At 39.2% G+C, this 23,390-nt stretch overlaps 1 protein-coding gene across 1 annotated transcript in view; it reads left to right on the plus strand.

The window, feature by feature from the left end:
• LOC123500570 (sorbin and SH3 domain-containing protein 1-like) overlaps positions 1 to 23,390 on the plus strand; it is a 91,407-nt gene that overhangs the window by 11,888 nt on the left and 56,129 nt on the right. The window contains exons 3-6 of the mRNA XM_045249258.1: positions 6,118 to 6,234; positions 10,439 to 10,553; positions 11,023 to 11,125; positions 11,464 to 11,589. Of these exons, the coding sequence (XP_045105193.1) occupies positions 6,118 to 6,234; positions 10,439 to 10,553; positions 11,023 to 11,125; positions 11,464 to 11,589 (461 nt within the window). The remainder of the gene's footprint in view (positions 1 to 6,117; positions 6,235 to 10,438; positions 10,554 to 11,022; positions 11,126 to 11,463; positions 11,590 to 23,390) is intronic.

A 23,390-nucleotide genomic window follows, 5' to 3' on the forward strand; every position in this document is an offset into this window, starting at 1 on the left:
TCTAAAATCCCCGATATCACTCCATTTATGTTGGAATACATTACATTCCGCTCATACGTAAGTTTCTTTAGTCCTTTCTTGCTGTACTTTTCTGGGTTATGAACCACTTCCTCAGTCTCATATCCAAGATTCTCCAGAAAACTCTTTCTTCTCCTCTTCTGTCCTCTCTTCATTTTTTTTTCAAAGCCTCCTTTCTCAACTCATTTAACATTTCTCTTTCCTTTTCACCGAGATCTCTTCTCAACCAAATCTTCCTTGTTGTTTCCTGCTGGGCTAGCCTCCATGACTTCTCCACCAATTCATCTACATCCTTTTGTGACTTAAATTTGATTCTTATTGGCCTCTTACCTTCTCTTGTGAACTTTCCAATTCTATGGAAGTCCTCTATTTCTTGTACTAGGTCTTTTCCCTCCTCCTGCACCACATTAATGATATTATTTATCACCTATGTTTTTTTTTTTTTTTTGTGTGTGTGTGTGTGTGTGTGTGTGTGTGTGTGTGTGTGTGTGTGTGTGTGTGTGTGTGTGTGTGTGTATTTACCTAGTTGTATTTACCTAGTTGTAGTTTTACAGGGCCTGGGCTTTATGCTCGTGTGGTCCCGTCTCCATATCTACACTTATCCAATTTTTCTTTAAAACTATGTACACTCTTTACTGACACCACTTCCTCACTCAAACTGTTCCAAGTCTCAACACATCTTTTGGAAACTAAATTTTTAACATCTCTCAGACATCGTCCCTTCCTTAGTTTCTTACTATGCAATCTTGTGCTTCTAAAGTCATATTCTTCTCTCAGGATCAGTTTCTCATTATCCACTTCATCCATTCCGTTAATCAATTTATAAACTTGTATCAGATTCCCTCTCTCTCTTCTCTGCTCCAAGGTTGGTAGATCCATTGCCTTTAGTCTCTCCTCATATGCCATCCCTTTAAATTCTGGAACCATTCTTGTAGCCATTTTTGTAGTCTTTCTAATTTTCTTATGTGTTTCTTTTATGGGAGTCCACACAACTCCTGCATATTCCAATCTAGGTCTTATTTTAGTACTTATCAATTTCTTCATCATTTCCTTGTCCATATAGTGAAATGCTACTCCAATATTCCTTAGCAAATTATACGTCTCTCTGAAAATTCTATCAATATGGCTTACCGGTTGATTATTTTCTTCCATTGTCACTCCCAAGTCCTTTTCCTTTTTTACTTTTTCTAGTTCTACTCCATCTCCCATCTTATAGATTCCCACTGGTCGTCTTTCACTTTTCCCATTTCCATGACATGGCTTTTGTCCACATTGAATTCCATCTCCCAATTTTTGCTCCATTTCCAGATCTTGTTTAAGTCTTCCTGTAGTATTTCACAATCCTCTTTTTGTTTAATGACTCTGCACAGTTTTGCATCGTCCGCAAACAGATTTATGTAGCTGTTCACTCCTCTGGCATGTCATTTATATATACGAGAAAAAGTATTGGTGCCAATACTGATCCCTGTGGCACTCCGCTGTCTACTGTTCTCCACTTGGACTTCATATCTTTAACTATCGTCCTTATTTCTCTCCCCCTTAAGTAATTCTTCATCCATCTCAATGTGCTTCCTTTTAAGCCACCCTTCTCTAACTTCCATAGTAATCTTTCATGTGGCACTTTATCAAAAGCCTTTTTTAGATCTAAATAAATACAGTCAACCCATCCCTCTCTCTCTTGTACTTTATCAACTATTCTAGAGTAGAAACTCAATAAATTTGTCACACATGACCGACCTTTTCTAAAACCAAATTGGCTATTTGATAATATTTTGTTGTCTTCAGAAAACTCAATCCATTGCTTCTTTATTACTTTTTATTACTTTATTACGTATATATAAATCTTGCATATTACACTAGTTAGTGATAGCGGTCTGTAATTTAAAGGTTCTTCCTTCCTTCCGCTCTTATATATGGGAACCACCTCAGCTCTTTTCCACTCCACTGGCACTGTTCCATTTTCAATTGAGCATTTTATGATGTTGTATATTGGACTTGCTAGTTCTTCCCTACATTCTTTCAGTATTCTGCCTGAGACTTCATCCGGTCCCATTGCCTTTTCCTCATCTAGTTCCGTCATCAACTTTTTTATTTCAAGCTTGGTTACTTTAATCTCTTTCATATAGACAGTCTTTCAAATTTGGATTCCTTAGTAAAGACCTCATGAAATTTACTATTTAACAGTTCTGCCATACTTTTTTGGGTCTTCCACCATTCCGTTTTCTCCTTTTAACCTTTCTATTGTTTCTTTTTGTCTTATTTTTCCATTTATGAATCTATAGAACAATTTTGGTTGTTCCTTACATTTTTTGACAATGTCCTTTTCATAGTTCTTTTCTTCTTCCTTTCTCACCTTAGCATATTCATTTCTTGCTGTTTTGAAGTTTTCCTTATTTTCTGGATTTCTGTTTCTTCTCCACCTTTTCCATGCTCCATCTCGTTTCTCCTTTGCCCTAGCACATCTTGCATTAAACCAATCTTTCTTTCCTTCTTCTTTAGGTCTATATTTCGGAACATATTCCTGACCCCAGTTTTGTATATTTCCAAAAATAAGTTATATTTCTCTTGAACCGTTAATGAGTTTTCCATCTCCTCCCAGTTTACGTTTTTAAAATAGTTCTTGAGATTCTCAATATCAGCCTTTCTGTAATTTAATCGGTCTCCTTTGTATGATTCATCTCTATCTTCCTTTCCTTCTTCTATATCCATTTCTAATATTACATGGTCACTCTTTCCCAATGGGCACTTGTATCTTATATCATCGTTAATTGGTATATCCCTTGTAAAAACTAGGTCTAATCTTGCTGGCTCATCGTTTCCTCTGAATCTTGTGTTTTCCTTTACTCTTTGGACCATCAAATTATCTATCATTAGGTTCAGGAATCTATCTCCCAGGCATCTTCCCCCATACCACTTTCATAATTTTCCCAGTCTACCTCCTTACAGTTGAAATCTCCTACCAATATCACTTTTCTCCTTTCCTTGATGATTCTTGTAAGACTCCTTATTGTGTCATCTATCATGTGTCTATATTCTTGGTTAGTCCATGAGTTTGTTTTTGGTGGCACATATGTTCCAATGATTGTTAACTCCTTTTTGTTAATATGCATCTTAACATACAGTATTTCTGATTTTCCTTCCCCAAACTCCACTTGATTTACCACTATCTCCTTCCTTAACATCATCATGACTCCTCCTCCTCCTTTACCCACTCTGTCTCTCCTCCATATATTATACCTTTTATCTATGTCTATTTTTATTGCCTCATTTAACTTTGTTTCCACCAGGCATACAATATCTGGTTCTTTCTTTATGTAATCTCTTAATTCTAATTTACTAGATAAAATCCCATCTATGTTTGTATACATAATTTTTAATCTCTTGTTCTTATCATTTTTAGTTAAACTTGCTCCATTTTTTTTCTCTTCTTTCTCTTTTATATACCATTTCCTTATCCTGTCTCCTATAATTCTCCAAAAAATGCCTTCTTCTCCTCCTCTGACCTTTCATTATTTTTTCTCTTGCTTCTGCCACCAGTTCATTGTGTCTCTTCCTTTCCTCCTCGTTTCTATTTTTCTTTATATATATATCTTTGCAACCTTCTGTTTCTCTGAGTTTTGTTTTTCTATATAGTACTTCTTCTGCTGCTGCTTGTGATTTTAGTAATATCTTAATTGGTCTCACTGTTCCTTCTTGATATGGTCCCATTCTATGGATTTCTTCTACTTTCTCTTCTAAGTTCTGTCTATCCTCGTCATTCAGATGTTTTAGTAGGTCTTTTACTGATTTCATTTTGTCTTTTTCCCTTCTTGGTCTATATTTAACATTTTTTTCTTTCAGTCCAAAAATAATTACACTTCTTTTTTCCGCAATTTCTCTTACTAAATTTTCTTTTTCTTGAGGACTCCTATCATTTTGCTTGTCATATTTTCATCTCTTTCTTTTAACTGTTCTTGAAATACTTCTTGAAATGATTCCTTGTCTTTCTTATCTTGGATTCTCCATGCTTGTACTTCTTTTTAATCACGTCTTGTACTCTTTCTTCTTCTTTGTTAACTAGATCTTTTAGCTTCTCTTTTCTTTCTCGGCTTTATCGAGTTCTTCTTCCATCAATTTCTTATAGTTCGCTATTTGGACTTTTAATTCTTCATTTTCGGTTCTTATCCTAGTTTCGTTTTCTTCCACTCTTTTCATCCTTTCTTTCAATTTCTGGAGCTCTTTATCCTGTTCTTCATTTTCTTTCATTCCCATACTCTCCTTTATCAATTTATCTATTTTACATTCAATAGTCAAGACTCTATCAAATAGTGAAGTTTGCGCCGTATCAAAGCCTTCAAATTCTCTTTTTCCCTCACCAACATTGTCATCATCAGCTTTCATTCTTTCCCTTGTCACATACCTGCATTTAGATGGAATATCTTTCTCACTCATTATTATTTAACACTGTATTCATGAAAAAAAAAAAAAATGAGTCCACACTTTTCGCCCAGGCCACTGTAAACCCAAACAAAGGTAGTGAAGATCAGCTGATTCTCGGGAGCGACGGTATTGCGTGCTTCCTCTACCGCATCTCATGTGTATTTACCTAATTGTATTTACCTAATTGTAACATACGGGAAAAGAGCTATGCTCGTACTGTCCCGTCTCCATATCTACTAATGTCCAGCTTTTTCTTAAAATCATGAATATTCCTTGCGTTGACCACTTCCACGTCTAAACTATTCCATGCTTCCACCCTTCTATGAGGGAAGCTATATTTTTTCACATCTCTCCTATAAGTGGCCATTTTAGTTTTTCCCATGCCCTCTCGACATTCTTTCATTCCACATACACAGATCTAACCTATCCATTTTTTCCATGCCAATCATCACTCTGTATATTGCTATCAGGTCTCCCCTTTCTCTTCTGTTTTCCAGGGTCGGAAGTTGCATTCTGTTCAGTCTGTCTTCATAAGTCAAATCTCTTAAGTCAGGCACCATTTTTGTTGCAGCCCTCTGTACTTTCTCTAGTTTCCTTATGTGTTTCTTTAAGTTCGGAGCCCACTGTATTGTTGCATATTTAAGCCTTGGTCTTATCATTGCAGTAATTATTTTCTTCATCATTTCTTCATCTAAATATACGAACACCACTCTTATGTTCCTCAATAAGTTCAATACTTCTCCAATTATTTTGTTTATATGTCTCTCTAGCGATAGGTAATTGTCATCCCAAGGTCTTTTTCTTCATGACTGGTTTTTATGTCTTCATTTCCTATCTTGTACATACTCCTGATTCTTCTTTCACTCTTGCCAAACTCTAATTTCTTGCATTTTGTCGTGTTGAACTCCATTTGCCATGTACAGCTCCATTTCCATATTCTGTCCAAGTCTTCCTGGAGTAGTTCGCAATCTTTGTCACATCTCACTTTTCTTAACAATTTTGCATCGTCTGCAAATAGGCTCACATAACTGGACACCCCATCCACCATGTCACTTATGTAGACCGCAAACATTACTGGTGCCAACACTGATTGATCCCTGTGGAACTCCACTCTCCACCAAGCCCCATTCTGATGGTCTGTCCTTAATTATTGTTCTCATTTCTCTTCCTACCAAAAATTCTTCCATCCATTTTAGTAAACTGCCATGCACTCCTCCTACCATTTCAAGTTTCCAGATCAGTCTCCGGTGTGGTACCTTATCAAAGGCCTTTTTTAAATCCAGATATATTCCATCAGCCCAACCATCTCTTTCCTGTATTACATCTTTCACCCTCGAATAGTAACATATCAGGTTTGTCGTGCATGAACGCCCTTTTCTAAAACCAAATTGACACTCACAAAGTATGTCATTTTTCTCCAAGAAGTCTGTCCATCTATTCTTCACCACCCTCTCACACATCTTAGCTACCACACTTGTAAGTGACACTGGTCTATAGTTCAATGGGTCTCTCTTGTTACCTAATTTATAAATTGGGACAATGTTAGCTCTTTTCCAGTCTTGGGGCACTCCACCTTCCCTTAATGAGGCATCAATTACTTCACAAACTTTTTCTGCCTGTGTGTGTGCATGCGTGCATACAATGTGTTCACCACCATCACTTGGCACTCTGACATTACAGGCCTGTCGACAAGTATGCCACCCTACCGAATAGCCTCAGTGCCATGAAGTTCCTGCGCACCCCAGATCTCAAGCTGGTGGCAAAGGCCATATATGATTTCTCTGCACATAACAAAAGGTACATCATTTGTAGCATTGATTTAACTTTAACCTAACCACAACTTAACCCAACTGGCATACCTAACTATGCTGTTGGTCACAAGGCTTTTGAAAATTATGAATCAGCTGTGTTTGTTGCCTCAATTAGGGTTAGGTTAGGTAAGGGTAAGGTTTAACCCTCTACTTAATTTGTTTTAATGTTATGTTTTAATATGTTTAATATGTTATGTTGTCAGGAAAATTTGAATGCATAGTTTCATGTTCAAAGTTGAAATGAAATGCATTGGAAACATGATAATTATATAAACTTTTGTGACTATATATGTGGATGATGAATTCTTGCAGTTGAGGATATTATGTGGGACTACCAATGCATGCACACTATACACACTGTTTCTCATGGGATTAATTGCATAACATAATAACTTGTGATATATATATATATATATATATATATATATATATATATATATATATATATATATATATATATATATATATATATATATATGTGTGTGTGTATATATATATATATATATATATATATATATATATATATATATATATATATATATATATATATATATATATATATATATATATATATATATATATATATATATATATATATATATATATATATATATATATATATATATATATATATATATATATATATATATATATATATATATATATATATATATATATATATATATATATATATATATATATATATATATATATATATATATATATATATATATATATATATATATATATATATATATATATATATATATATATATATATATATATATATATATATATATATATATAGTTATTATGTTATGCAATTATTCCCATGAGAAACAGTGTGTATAGTGTAAATAATTGGATGGAGTGGGTGCATTGGTAGTCCCACATAATATCCTCAACTGCAAGAATTCATCATCCATATATATATATATATATATATATATATATATATATATATATATATATATATATATATTTATATATATGTATGTATGTATATATATTTGTTAGTTACCAAATCAGTGTACTTATATGAAATGTTACTCAACCATCCTACGTAAGTGACTTTGGTGAAATAGAAAAAGTGGTCAAATGTCCTGACCCCCACCTGAGAGTAAGAGCCACTATGGGGAATAAAATTAAAGCGGGAACGCATTCCGCTGCCTTTGAGTTGTTCCAAGTCCGGGGGCAAAATTTGAAGTTTTTGTTCCAAGTCCAAATCATTCCAAGTCTGAGGTTTTCTACTGTCCAATATATATATATATATATATATATATATATATATATATATATATATATATATATATATATATATATAACCTGGCAAAATTTTTGTGTGCCGGAATTTTTTAATTGGCCGGAGTAATTTGCCGGATCGCCACTAGGATGCGGCGGTGCTGTACTGTGTTTTGGAGCCCGGGCATTCTGGGTCAAATTTGGATCGGTACCACACTGCCGCTCATTGCAAGCAACAACCCCCCAGGTGCATAGACATTTTTTTCTGTAATATTTGCCCCCAAATATGGCTTCTAAGCGACCAGGAAGTGATAGTGTTGTGTGTGAACCAAAGAAAAAGTGCAAACATATGACAATATCAGTGCAACAGAAAGTGGACCTATTGAGAGAGCTAGGTAAAGGTGTTTCAGTGCGGAGCCTATGCCAACAGTACAACATTGGCTCATTAACCGAGTGCTGATAAACTTTTACACACACTTTGCATATGTAGTCTTGCAAGCTTGCCATATGGCCACTCTAACTCCTAATATATGATAGTAATAAGTTATGAGAGAGAGAGAGAGAGAGAGATTCAGAGAAGCAGGTGTGTTGGATTTGAATGACTTGGGAGCAGCCTTTCACTTTATCTCCCATCAGCATTTGGAATGGTTGTTTGGTACCTCAAAGAGTTGTTTAGTTACTGAGACTTTCAGTAATCTTGTATGAATGGATGATTCTAAGTATACTTTTGTGGCATTTTGAACACCACCAAGGGGCAACAGCTACACTTTTTTTTCTCTCTTGTGTATGTCTTTTTACAACTTTCTTGAATCATGGAGATTTGTGCACCTATATCTTATAAGATGATGTTATTGGGAGATTTGATGTTAGTAGGTATTAGATACTGACACAGTGATGTATCTCTTGTAAGGCTAAAAAATTTCAGAGTCACGGTCTGTTTTTATAAGTAACACTGGTTTGACAGGCAGTCATGATTTGTTGACAGACTGCTTGGAAACCTTACATAACCTTGGTTCCAACAATTTTGAATAAGGTGACCTGGCTTCATACATTAGGCACAAAAATTAGAATCTGCACTGGATTCTGATAAGGAGTCCTTGGGTTATTAAGTTTAGATGGGATTTTACAAGTTTGCGCAAATCTCCATTTGCACTATTGAGCAAGTGCATCAATAAGTGAGGCGTTGCGTGACGTAGGGTGATAAGCGCCAAAAATAAAAAACGGAGAAAAACGCTGTCAAATTTTTGCGACATTTGGAATGCGATACCTCAATAACAGATCAAGCTAGAGAGTTGGGGTTGGTCTTAAAAGAAAGCTTAGAATGTCTACTTTATGTCTGTCATAAAATCAATCACATCATCTTGCCATAATATGAAAGGATTAATGGTGAAATTATTTTTTTGCTTTTTTTTCACAGTTAAATCGGCAAAAAATGTGGTCATTGATTTATATCTCAGAACTATGGTACGTTGTTGAAAAACTATAATACCATGCATAAAGTACACATTCTAAGCTTTTATTTAAGACCAATCTCAGCTCTCTAGCTTGATCCGTTTTTTAGCTATCACATTCCAAATGTCGCATAACTTTGATCGCGTTTTTCTCCTCTTGTTTTATTCATTCAATATCCTACTATAGTGCTTGCAACATGACTCCAAACCCACACAATCATAATCACATCCTAGCAAAATACAAAATAACAATAAAACACAATAAGAAAGATCTTCAAAATCGCAAAAGAGAGATTAAGAGGAGAAAAAGTAGGGTAGATGACATGAAAAAAAGGAAAAGAAATACGCCAAAAGGATTCATGTATTTTCCTAATGTTATCTAAGCCCAACTTATCATAGCAACTATCCTTGCATGCAAGCCCTTCCTCACACTTTTTTACGACTTTCCTGGTATCTCGGCTCACGTATTCCTGGCCGGTGTTCCGTTTGGTTTTCGCCACAATTCTCTTCCACTCACTATGGCTGGGGCCTGTTTTGCGTCGTAATAAGTCCCCTTCAGCACTCCCCTCACCACTGTTAGAAGCCATAACACAGTATCTACTGACCAACGTTATAAAAAAAACACAAAAAAAGTTATTAATCACGGGGCTTGCAGAGACAATAGCGTAGACTGGCTTGGCTGGTGGCGGGCCGCGGGCAGGTGGGGATGCACGGCAGACAGTGATTGGCCGAGGCAGGGCTATGCGGTATGCTACGCAGCAAGGGATTGGTCACTCGGCTTGTCACTTATCTCCCCTCGTGAAGGCTGGGTTGATGCATGACGGATGGAGCTACAGTACGGAGAAAAGTTAATGTTACATTATGGGATTTTTTTACCATGAAGGCGTTGGCGCTTACTCCTAAGTTTGGTACCGCTGGAAAGCTGAGACTCTGGCGAAGACAGTGCTATACATAACTCAATTTCGTCTATGGTGGCGCTTAACTCCCTCCGTCACGCAACGCCTCAAGTAGTGTGTGTCCCGCCAGACCTACTGCCTCTGCCACATACCCCTCCCTCTACTCCTTGATGTGTCTTAGAATAAAGAAAGGTAATTTGAGCTTCAATTACATAAGCACCAATAAGTCAGTTAGCTTATCATATTTTTTTTGTTTCTGTGGCATCTAACCACTTCTTCAATAGTTTCTTTAATTCCTGAGCAGATTCTGCAAATATTTGTTCAATTCCCTTTTTAAGATTATAGAGGAAGTGTTGTTTGTAGGTATCGGGAGTACCACTGTAAGCTTTGAGTGCTTGATCACCTCATAGCTACTTTCCAAGTTTGTAATATCCTGGAATCTTTATTCTTGACAATAACTTTTGAATCAGTGTAAAGATGCAATCATTGTTAGTCATATTATCTCTTGGATGAAATAATGATTTACTCTGCTTTTCAGTTTTCATGAAACCATTTCTTGCATGACACATGTAGTTCCAATAAATTCATTTTATTTGAACAGGGAAATTTCCTTCAAGAAAGGTGATATAGTATTCATCCGTCAACTAATAGATGAAAAATGGTACGAAGGAGAACACGAAGGGTCAGTTGGCATCTTTCCGTGCAACTATGTGGAGGTGAGGCAACCCTGCTGTGTCTCCTGAGTTGCTTGAGGTTATGAAAGCAAGTAGTGATCCACTACTGGTGGTGGTGAATGGTGTGTGTTTCAGTGTGCAGTATCTTGTTTGGCTCACTTAAGTTACTGTATCTATTGAAGTTATCCAGCTGTGGAATGTTTAATAGCATAAGATTGGCCAACAAATAGCAACACCTTTTCACCAAATAGAGGCTTTTAGTAAATCAGTAAGTCAAATGTCTATTATTTTCAGCAGTTTTCTCTTTTAAATCCAGAAAGAGAACTTTACAATTAAATGTTTGATAAACAGACAACCATCACAACAATCTCACAAGCATTTAAGGGAAACCAGTTTGACATTTGTACTGAGGACTGTGACTATGATGGCCTGAATGTGTATGTATCACTGCAGGCAGCATTGTTGTGATTCGTAATGCAGAGTTTGTCTTTCTGTATCAAATCTCTTCCAGGTTGTTCCTTGTGGCAGAAGGAAACCATCACTTCACACTGAAGGCCAGGCTCGAGTCATATTTGACTTCGAAGCACAGGTATCCATGATGTCACTCAGTAAAGGTTTGTATGTACTACATTTGTTAACATTTTGTACTTCATAATGACTAGTTTAGTGTTGTCAACTCTTGACAGATGTGAATATAGATTTAGTGTTATAGTCATTGTACATATGTGTAGGAGAGAAAAATATTGCATGAATTTTCAATTTCAAACAATGTGTTGACTCTGAACCCAAATATTGTTAGAGTGTGCGAGGACGCAAGCATCTCTCAATTCTTCCACAGCATGTATTTTTACCGAACCTGAATGTACACCACAAAAAAAACCTATAGCTACTACCATTCACTTCAGTGAGTGAGATGTCTACCCTTGGCACTGACTTAAGACACTTTTTCCAGGGGAGCTGGTTATCTTAACTCGACGTATTGATGAAAACTGGTATGAGGGGAGGATGGGAAACCGCAAAGGTATTTTCCCTGTGTCCTTCGTTAAAACCATGATAGAGCCTGGACCAGACACTTACTGTAAGTATTTCTTCTGTCTTGGCTCACTTGGAGGGCTACATCTTGATAAGACACTGAGTTGGTAACAGTGATCTAAAATGTCTTTGAAAACATCTGTGATTATTTAGGTTTAAGCAAACCTTTAATAGGAATCCAAAAAAGTTATATGGTAATATACAGCAGCATGAGACTGCCAAACTCAAGTGGCAGTGTTATATAAATTAATTTTTACATTAGTTTATGAAATGTTGCAACTTACAGCAGAAACTAGTGCAATACTGAAAAGTTCAGTAAATATTTACAAAGTCAAGTTCAATAAATTTATTCCATAACAATTCATACTGTCTTGAACAAATGCCAGGATCTCCTATTCTGTATATTCACAAACCAGAATTCGATCTGCAATCACCAACCTGATAACTAACAGGTTAAACGTACAGTCCTCAGAGGGTTATCACGACCAACCAGTGTCCATTACTTGGGCTAAATTCCATACACCTCTGACTGTAATCGGCTCCTGAACTAATACTATGTCTGCGATCTGGACGTTCCGCTTTGACCGTATGGGTAATGTAGGAAAAAAATCCTTTTGTCATTTCCTCCAGAATCCTTCAAATAGCTCCATAATTAATTTAAGTGTGTGTTTATGATCACCCTTACATCAAATTTTCCCCTTAGGACTCTCACACTGGCCCTGCCGAGAAGCAATTCATTGATGGAGGTAAGTGCTAACGTTAATGCAATGACGTGGCTTGATCCCTTTGGGTCTCTCTCAGATTAATCCCTCCGCTACCGTCCTGCATACATGTATGTCCCACAGTATGCATCGTCACGTAGTATCAATATCTCACATAAAGACGACGTGTCATAAGAATGAGCATATAACAATGATAATGATTATACCCAGGAAACATGCGCTAACATCATTGTGTCTAAGATGAACTGCCACAATGGATTCATAATCTCATATATATGGTTCCCAATTGTTATATTAAGTAACTGCTCTCAAATATGCTTGACATATTTACTTATTAGTAACGCTTTCTTCTTTTTAATTTTTAATTATGTATGTATATTATGAGGGGCACTGCATTATTTCCCATTTATTTAATTATATTATACGTGTAGCCTATGGCCACCCCAGCGTGGGCCCCTCGGGCTGTTCTGTTGAGCAGACAACCCGCCTCCCTCTCCCTGCTTCTCGTTGTCTGGCAATCGCCTCAGTACCAGGGTAGTCTTCAGCTGATGTGGACACGTCTCTCGTGGTCTGGCACAGGGTAGGGAGATTCGTGTTGCTGGGCTTCTCTAAGTACTCACTAGTCGTCGGTCTGGGAGTTGTGCCCTCCCTTGAGTAGCTGGCTTGTTACTCGGTAGACCGTGGCTGTGTAGGACAGCAGGCTTGTTGTCCTAAGGACAGTGTGGCCGGTTGGGGCTGCATTTCCTGTTTGCGTTCGTCCCCTCGGGTGTGGCGGTGCGGAGGGACGCGTTAATTCCTCGTCCTGTTTGTTTTGTTGGTGATCTGTAGACCTGACAAAGGGAGAGGAGTTGTTCTCTTAAACAAGTCTGATTATGTTTCTAAAATGCGTGATATCCTCCACGATGATACTAAGTTCTCTAAACTTTTTTTCGGTGACATCTATAAACTCAAAACTAAAGTTGAAGATAAAATCACACGCTTCATTAATAATCTTAAAACTCGTGGTGCTGTTAATGAAGAAGAAGCTTCACTTCTGAAACCCACTGGTTCGAATCCTGCTGTGATGTATGGACTCCCTAAAGTTCATAAACCTTCTGTCCCACTTAGACCTATCATTGCGGCATATAATAGTGCCTCTTATAATCTTGCAAAATTCCTGGTTCCCATTCTTAGACCATACACTACTAATAACTATACTGTAAAAAATTCTCATGAACTCTCTCAATCCCTTTCGAACTACAGACTACCAGATTCGTGTTTTATGGTTAGCTATGATGTTCAGTCACTTTTTACTAACATTCCACTGGATGAGACGATAGATATATGTGTAAACTCTGTGTTCTCAGGTCTGGACATTTTTAAAAATATGACAAAATCCCTATTTACGAATCTACTACGTGTTTGTGTTAAGGATAATCTATTTGTTTTTAACAATGAATTATATAAACAAACAGACGGCGTGGCGATGGGCTCACCACTCGGACCCACCTTCGCTAACATCTTCCTTTGTTACCACGAACGAAACTGGCTTGATGATTGTCCTATCGCTTTCAAACCTATGTTATATAGACGATATGTTGATGATACTTTGGTGTTTTTTAAGGAAGCATCACATGCAGACCATTTCCTACATTACCTTAACTCACAACATGACAATATCAAGTTCACTATGGAATCAGAAATAGACTCACAAATCCCCTTCCTTGACCTAAACATCACAAAATTCAATGGTAGACTTTCCACCTCTATTTATCATAAACCTACATTTTCTGGTCTTGGTATTATTTTTTTTCAGCTTTTGCAGTTTCCGCTTCAAAATCAATTCAGTCCGTACCCTCTTACACTGTGCCTTTACTCTGTCTTCTTCTTACCTAAATATCCATAATGAAGTTACTTTCCTAAAGGATTTTTTCTATAATAATGGCTTCACCACCAACCTGTTTGAGAAAATTCTGAATAACTTTCTCCAAAGTAAATATCATCTTAAACAACCAATTACCACTATTGCCAAAGAAACAATCTATTTACGTATCCCATTTTTAGGTGAGGTTTCCAAGAAATTAGAAAGGGGTCTCTATGAAAAACTTACAAAATATTATCCTGATAAACATTTTTGTATTGTGTCTACAAATAATCTATGTATAGGTAGTTTTTTCCTTTTTAAGGACACTCTGCCAACTGCCTTACACTCGTCGGCTGTTTATTGTTTCACTTGTCCCAGCTGCCAGGCTGAGTATGTGGGTAGCACCTTGCGCTCACTTATAAACCGAGCCAGCGAGTATTTAGGCCAGTCTGCCAGAACAGGGCGCCCGCTACACAACGCCCTGTTTTCCGCGATATGGGACCACTGCCTCTCATGTAAGGTTCAACCCAATCTCAGTCATTTCTGTATCCTCGCCACCTGTAATAGAAACAGTTTAAGAATACTGGAATCCCTATATATTTCCCAAGTAAAGCCATCCCTCAACAATACTCTGTCAGCATACCCACTTATGATAGTGTGAATTTTTACCTTTGTAATTCTCTTTGTATTTTTACTTTATTCTTTTAGACTTATATTTGTTTTATCGTTTTATTTTATTTTAGACCACTGATGATGACATAAGATGAAATGTCGAAACGTTTGGCCCATTAACGATGCTGCTCGTAGCTACCTTAGTGATTGCTTTCCTACTGAAAATACGATTTCCCAGAAATCAACCTGTTTTGGATATATATATATATATATATATATATATATATATATATATATATATATATATATATATATATATATATATATATATATATATATATATATATATATATATATATATATATATATATATATATATATATATATATATATATATATATATTCAGTGGAATACTCCAGGAGAGGTACTTACGGGGATGTAGGCAGTGCTGCAGACTGAGTGATTCCCGTGTCCTCTCTTCCCGGTTCCCTTTGTGGTCTCATTTATACAATTGAGCAGCTGCAGCCTGCCCTCTAAAGACAACTTCTACTACTTCCTACACTACACTACAACACCTTACACTTTTACACTCTCTTCAAATCAAAATTTAATAATGGCTTCACCACGCCCTGCCTCGAGTCCCCTCTGGGAGGGACCATAAATGTCCCCAGGTCGGACTGCCCCTCTGCTGTCGACCTTGGGTGTCTTGACACTTCATCTAATACTTTCACTATCAATTTCTGCAACATTCGTGGCCTTCGTTCTAATTTTCAATCTGTGGAACACCACCTCTCCTCTACTAAACCTCATCTTCTCTTCCTAACCGAAACACAGTTGTCTGCGACTACTGACAGCAGCCCCTTTTCTGTTCCCTCCTACTTGCTCTATCCTCATTTTCAATCCAAAGCTGGATGTTGCGCATACGTGCGTAACGACACCACTTGCTCTCGTGCCCACAATCTTGAATCTTCAGAATTTTCTACCATCTGGCTAAGACTTCAATGTCACTCTCTAACTAAATTCATCTGTGCTGTATATCTTCTTCTTCTGCAGCTGCTCCCATGTTCATATGGGGTCGCTGTTCCTCACTAGTCTTCTCCACAAGGCTCTGTCCCCAAACTCCTCTCCACTCAATCCTCTCTCCCTCAGGTCCTCTCCAATACGAGCGCATACATGCGTAACGACACCACTTGCTCTCGTGCCCACAATCTTGAATCTTCAGAATTTTCTACCATCTGGCTAAGACTTCAATGTCACTCTCTAACTAAATTCATCTGTGCTGTATACCTCTCACCTAACTCCTCTGACTATGTAAAATTCTTTGACTATTTGACTTCCAAGGTGGAGCACATCTTATCTCACTTTCCTTTTGCTGAGATCTCCATTTTAGATTTCAATGTTCACCACCAGCTTTGGCTTTCATCTTCTTTCACTGACCAACCTGGTGAACAAACCTTCAACTTTGCTATCCTTCATGACCTAGAGCAGCTAGTGAAGTTCCCTACCCGTATTCCTGACCGCCTTGGAGACACGCCCAACATTCTTGATCTTTTCCTAACCTCCAACCCTTCTGCTTACTCTGTTAAACTTTCCTCTCCGTTGGGCTCCTCCGACCACAATCTAATTTCCGTTACCAGTTCTATCACTCCAGTGCAGCCTCAGGACCCGCCTAAGCGGAGGTGCTTCTGGCATTTTAACTCTGCTAAATGGGAGGAACTAAGGCAGTACTATTCTGATTTCCCTTGGGATGATTATTGTTTTCATGTCAGAGATCCTTCTCTTTGTGCCGAGCGCATAACAGAGGTGATTATCTCTGGCATGGAGCTATACATTCCTCATACTTTCTCTAACCCTAAAGCTAAAAAGCCTTGGTTTAACTCTGCTTGTTCTCGTGCTGTCAATGATAGAGGCGGCTCACAAACGGTTCCGTAGCCATCCAACTGCTGAAACTCATGCCCTATATATTTCTGCCCGTAATCATGCCAAATCTATTCTCCAACTTACTAAAAACTCTTTCATCAATAGAAAATGTCAAAGTCTTTCCAATTCTAACTCCTCTCGAGATTTCTGGCATCTAGCCAATAATATCTCTAACAACTTTACTTCTTCGTCTTTCCCTCCTTTACTTCATCCAGATGGCTCTACAGCTGTCTCTTCTTTTCTAAAGCTGAACTCTTCGCTCAAACCTTTGCTACCAACTCAACTTTGGATGATTCTGGGCATATTCCTCCTACTCCTCCACCCTCTGACTACTTCATCCCTAAAATTAAAATTCTTTATAAAGACGTTTTCCTGGCCCTCTCTGGCCTTGATTCTCGGAAGGCTTACGGTCCGGATGGAGTCCCTCCTGTTGTTCTCAAAAACTGTGCTTCCGAACTCGCTCACTGCCTGGTCAAACTCTTTCATCTGTGTCTCTCTACTTCTATTTATCCTTCTTGCTGGAAGTTTGCTCACATTCAACCTGTCCCTAAAAAAGGTGACCACTCCAATCCTTCTAACTACCGCCCTATAGCTTTGATTTCCTGCCTTTCTAAAGCCTTTGAGTCTATCCTTAATAGGAAGATAATGAGGCATCTATCAGCTCACAACCTTCTCTCTGATTGCCAGTATGGTTTCCGTAAAGGCAGATCTACTGGTGATCTTCTTACTTTCCTAACTGAATCTTGGTCATCCTCTTTTAGGGACTTCGGTGAAACCTTTGCTGTCGGCCTTGACATATCGAAAGCCTTCGATAGAGTCTGGCACAAATCTTTAATTTCTAAACTACCCTCCTACGGATTCTATCCTTCTCTCTGTACCTTCATCTCCAGTTTCCTTTCCGATCGTTCTATTGCTGCTGTAGTAGACGGTCACTGTTCTTCCCTAAAACTATCAACAGTGGTGTTCCACAGGGTTCTGTCCTATCACCCACTCTCTTTCTATTATTCATCAATGATCTCCTAAATCTGACTCAATGCCCTATCCACTCCTATGCTGATGATACCACCCTGCATTATTCAACAGCGTTCAACAGACGCCCAACCCAACAACAATTAAATGACTCAAGGCGAGATGCTATAGGACGCCTAACTTCTGATCTTTCACTTGTTTCTGATTGGGGCAGAGAAAACCTGGTTTTGTTCAATGCCTCAAAAACTCAATTTCTACAACTATCTACTCGACATAACCTTCCAGACAACTATCCTCTCTTCTTCAATAACACTCAACTTCCCTCTCCTCTACATTAAACACACTCGGTCTATCCTTCACTAAAAATCTAAACTGGAAATTTCACATCTCTACTCTTGCTAAATCAGCTTCCAAGAAGTTAGGTGTCCTATGGCGTCTTCGTCCATTTTCTCTCCCTCCCAGCTGCTTGCTCTGTACAAGGGCCTTATCCGCCCGTGTATGGAGTATGGCTCTCATGTCTGGGGGATCCACACACAGCTTTACTAAACAAGGTGGAATCTAAAGCTTTTCGTCTTATCAACTCTTCTCCTCTAACTGACTGTCTTGATTCTTTAAGTCACCGCCGCAATGTTGCATCTTTATCTGTCTTCTACCGCTGTTTTCATGCTGTCTGCTCTTCTGAACTTGCTAACTGCATGCCTTCCCCCCTCCTGCGGCCTCGCTGCACAAGACTCTCTACTTCTTCTCATCCCTATTCTGTCCATCTTCCTAATGCAAGAGTTAACCAGTATCTTCACTCCTTCATTCCCTACACTGGTAAACTCTGGAACTCTCTACCTGTGTCTGTATTTCCACCTGCCTATGACTTAAACTCTTTCAAAAGAGGAGTGTCAAGACACCTCTTACGTTAACTGGACCCTCCTTTTAGATTTTTTTTTTCTCTTTCTACTTTTCTTTTAACAGGGCCTGGCAACCAGCGGGATTTTTTTTTTTCCAACACTGTGTTTGCCCTTGGCCAGTGCCCTTGTAATGTAGAAAAAAAAAAAAAAAAAAAAAATGAGGTTGTAAAAATATATATATATATATATATATATATATATATATATATATATATATATATATATATATATATATATATTTTATTATTACGGTCACGGCTGCGGTTAACTGCTACAGCTCACTAGAGTGAGTGTTATCCTGGCGAGGTCGCCAACTTTGTTACGGTCAGTACAGTGGGGAATATAACACTCCACAGAGTCCCCACTACTATAAATCACAGCAGCCGTAACACTCAGGTTCTTTCAAGGTCGCCAGCAGTGTATAACTTCCCCCACTGTAAGGGAATCTCCTTAGCAACTCCTTCTCCTCCTGTACCCAACCAAGTAGAATTTATAAATGGTAGATGTTATGTGTAACAAGGCGAGGCCTTAATACCCCCTAGAGAAACCGCCCACAAGGACAATTCCACCCACTTCTCTATGAAGTATTAATGCCTCTCCACACGCCTTGCCCACAGACTGTGATAAATCACAGACTGGGACAACACGCGCAGTATATTACTATACTATTCTACTACGACAAGTGCTTCCTAACACTTGTCAGACTGACACCCCTAGCCTACGACTACTACAACATATGATGTGTACAGCACATCCGGTGGTGTACACACAAGCCCAGACACCACCTACGGGTGACAACAACCACACAGAGTCCGGATACTCGTCACAGACAAGTCTGGCGGACGACAACTACGCACCACTGGCCAACAGCATGAAGCTTCTCAGCCTTCACTAGCGTGTGTGGCTACAACCACTACAATACAGTATACTACTGATACTACACAAAAGATGATGGGGGCACACAGCTGCCCACCAAACACACTGGTGACCACGGCCACCACAACGACAAACAGGATGAGACTATGCCGCATCTCTCCGCGCCGCCACACCACGAGGGGATGAACGCCAGACAGAAAATGTAGACCCAACCGGCCACACTCCTTAGGACAACAAGCCCGTTGTCCTACACAGCCATGGTCTACCCAGTAGCAAGTCAGCTACTCAAGGGAGGGCACAACTCCCAGACCGATGACTAGTGAGTACCTCTTAACACACAGTCCAGCAAACACGTCTCTACACTGTGCCCAGAGCGTACGTGTTAACTCCGCTGAAGACTGGCTGGTACTATAAACAGTATACTACTGATACTACACAGACGATGATGGGGGCACACAGCTGCCCACCAAATCACACTGGTGACCGCCGCCATCAACAGCCACAATGGGACGAAACAATAATGCGTCCCTCCGCATCGCCACACCCGAGTGGACAAACGCAAAAACAGAAGCGCAGCCAACTTGCCACGCTTCTCTCAGAACAACAAGCCCGTTGCTCTACAGCCACTGTCTACCCAGTAGCAAGCCAGCTACTCAAACAGGAGGGCACAACTCCCAGACCAATGACTAGTGAGTACCTCGAAAAGCCCAGCAAACCCGTAGCTCTCTCTCTCTATGCCAGACTGACGAGAGCGTGTGTCCACCTCAGCTGAAGACTATCTTGGTACTGACTCACTCGCCAGACAACGAGAAACAGGGAGAGGGAGGCGGGCCGCCCGCTCAACAGAACAGCCCGAGGGGCCCGTGCTGGGTGGCCATAGGCTACGCATATAATATAATTAAATGAAGGGGAAATAATGCGGTGCCCCTCACAATATATATATATATATATATATATATATATATATATATATATATATATATATATATATATATATATATATATACAGTAAGTCCTCGTTATACGGTATATATGCGTTCCTGGAAACTTTACTGTAAATAGAATTTACTGTATACCGAACCCATTATAACATGTAATAATAGGGAATGCGTTCCAACACATCAAAAGTCACCCTTACAGAAATGAAAATACATGAAAATTGTCATAAAAGAAAAATGTAAAGTACTGCGCAAAAGAAATAAACAAAATGTTTTTATTTACCTTTCACTTGCCATGTATTCTATCAGATGATGTCCCTCCTGAGGCTAAAGGACAGTAGGGATTTCAGCCTTTACTCATCTTTGGCTGAGTAGACAGACGAGGATAAGATGTCGTCGTCTGCACTGTCGGAAGCAGATGTGGAAGGGCCAGCTGTAGCAGGGTCAGCACGTTTCACTGGTTTGACGAAAGAGGATATGGAGGAAGGGCCACCTGTAGCAGGGTCGGCAGGTGTGACAGGGATGGCATGTCTGACTGGCTTGAAGAAAAAGTAGATGGAGGACTGTTTGGTTTTTCTTGTTTTTTTCATTATAGATTTCTTGATAAATCTTGACACTTTTCTCTACGTCATGAGCCACTTTCCTATTCCAGGCAGGATTTGGGTCACGTCCCTTCAGGGTTTCCAGAGCTTTTTTCTATACCACCGAGACATTCTCTAGAGTTTTGATGTCCAGGACACGCACAGGTTCTTCTTCCTTATCTCCCTCTTTTTCTGCCTCTTCTGATGCCTTGTCTAGCTCTATAAGTTCATCATTTGAGAGAGGTTCAGCATGGCTTTCCAAAAGATCTTGAACATCATCATCATGAACTTCATCGAAGCCAGCCCTATGGCACAGATTTACTGTCATTTCTGATCGCACTGATGTTGTCTTCAGCGAAGCCTGGGAAGTCATACACACATTCTGGCCATACTTTATTCTACTCCAAGTTAATGGTAGACATCTTCACTTCGTCCCAAGATGACTTGATGTTATCTAAGGCGTGCTTGATGTTATGCGACTTCTACCAATCGCTGATAGTGGGCTTGCCAGGCCCATTTGTGCCCTTTATCAGTTGCTGCATGGTTTGCCGCTGGTAGTATGATTGAGGTCCACAGCCCTCAATGGTGCAAGTGTGCTCGTAGATGGTCTTCAAGAAGACCACGTCATCTACGAGCACACTTGCACCGCTGAGGGCTGTGGACCTCAATCATACATCGGGATGACGCGGATTACACTGTCGAGGCTTCGCCTCACATGCCACCTACAAGACGGAGCAATCAAGAATCACCACACCGCATCGGTCAAACGTAACAAGGCAGAACCTGGAAGAAGGAACAAAAATCCTGGACAGAGAAAGGGACCCAAGAAGGCTGCTCTACTTGGAAGCAATCTACATAACCAATTCTGGAAAATGCATCAACAAACAAGTACAGAACTTCCAAGTCCTCCCCTCTCTGAAACAAAAAACCGCCATGCCACAGCACACCCAATGAGAAGCCCCAGCCCTTCCCTACCGCTGCCCCGCTGCTCTACCAATCAGCAGCTGCACACCCTCTCAACTCATCTTCCCTGAATAAGCTCAGGCGTATATAACGAGCTGAACCAGCTGCTGAAACTCACGCAGACTGAAGATGTTCCCTAGGCAGGAACGAAACGTTGCTACAAACAGTCCTACTTTTGGAGAGCTCCTCGGAGCCATTGCCAATCAAATAAGAGAATTGATTAGAAAGATAGAGAAGACACAGCAGAAGCTGAACTATGCTGAAATAACAGTCACCTTTAATCTCGTCGGTGTAAAGGAGAATATATATATATATATATATATATATATATATATATATATATATATATATATATATATATATATATATATTGTAGGACGAATTTGGAGAGGCCACGGGTTGTCAATTAATTTATTTAAACTTGTATGGGAAACACATACACAGTCACAAATGTTTGCCATTACATCATAGTAAACACATAATGTGCACCCACAATAACACAACACCGTCACAAATGTCAGCCACTACATCATAGTAAACACATAATATGCACCCACAATAACACAAACCGTCACAAATACAAACTGAGACATTATAGATTTCACAGTGGCAATCCACATTAGCAATGCATCCTCAAAACAGTAATTAACCCCTTCAATACGGTGACGCCTATGTAGGCGTCATGAAGCCCCAGTAGCATACACGGTGACGCCTACGTAGGCGTCATATTTCTTTTCTGAGCTTTCTTCAGTTCAGTTGTCCCGTATAGTGTGTTGGATACCAACTACACACGCCATATGCTGTCCTTAAAATCCTAGTGCTCCTCCCACCATCCTTGTCTCCACCAATCACTAAAGATAAGCTACATGCGTCCCGCCTTGTGTCTAAAATTACCCAATGGCATAGACTGTTCCCATATCTCTCTCTCTCTCTCTCTCTCTCTCTCTCTCTCTCTCTCTCTCTCTCTCTCTCTCTCTCTCTCTCTCTCTCTCTCTCTCTCTCTCTCTCTCCTCTCTCCTCCCTCCCCATCTCCTTTCCTCCCTCCCATCTCCCTTCCCTCCATCCCCCTCTCCCTCTCGAAAGATAAGTTACATGCGTCCTGCCTTGTAACATTCGTGAAAATACACACACACACACACACACACACACACACACACACACACACACACACACACACACACACACACACACACGCATGGAATAGTTTAGACGTGGAAGTGGTCAACGCAAGGAATATTCATGATTTTAAGAAAAAGCTGGACATTAATAGATATGGAGACGGGACAACACGAGCATAGCTCTTTTCCCGTATGTTACAATTAGGTAAATACAATTAGGTAAATACACACACACACACACACACACATTTATGTATTCCAACATAAATGGAGTGATATCGGGGATTTTAGAACTCAACGATTACTTGAGGGACAAGAACCCAGATATTGTGGGTCTTACTGAAACAAAACTGAGAGAGGGAGAAGACCTGATGATGGTTGGAGAAGGGAAATATAATGTTTGGA

Source organism: Portunus trituberculatus, unplaced genomic scaffold (genome assembly GCF_017591435.1).
Source record: "Portunus trituberculatus isolate SZX2019 unplaced genomic scaffold, ASM1759143v1 PGA_scaffold_410__1_contigs__length_386818, whole genome shotgun sequence".
NCBI classification, from domain to species: Eukaryota; Metazoa; Arthropoda; class Malacostraca; order Decapoda; family Portunidae; genus Portunus; species Portunus trituberculatus.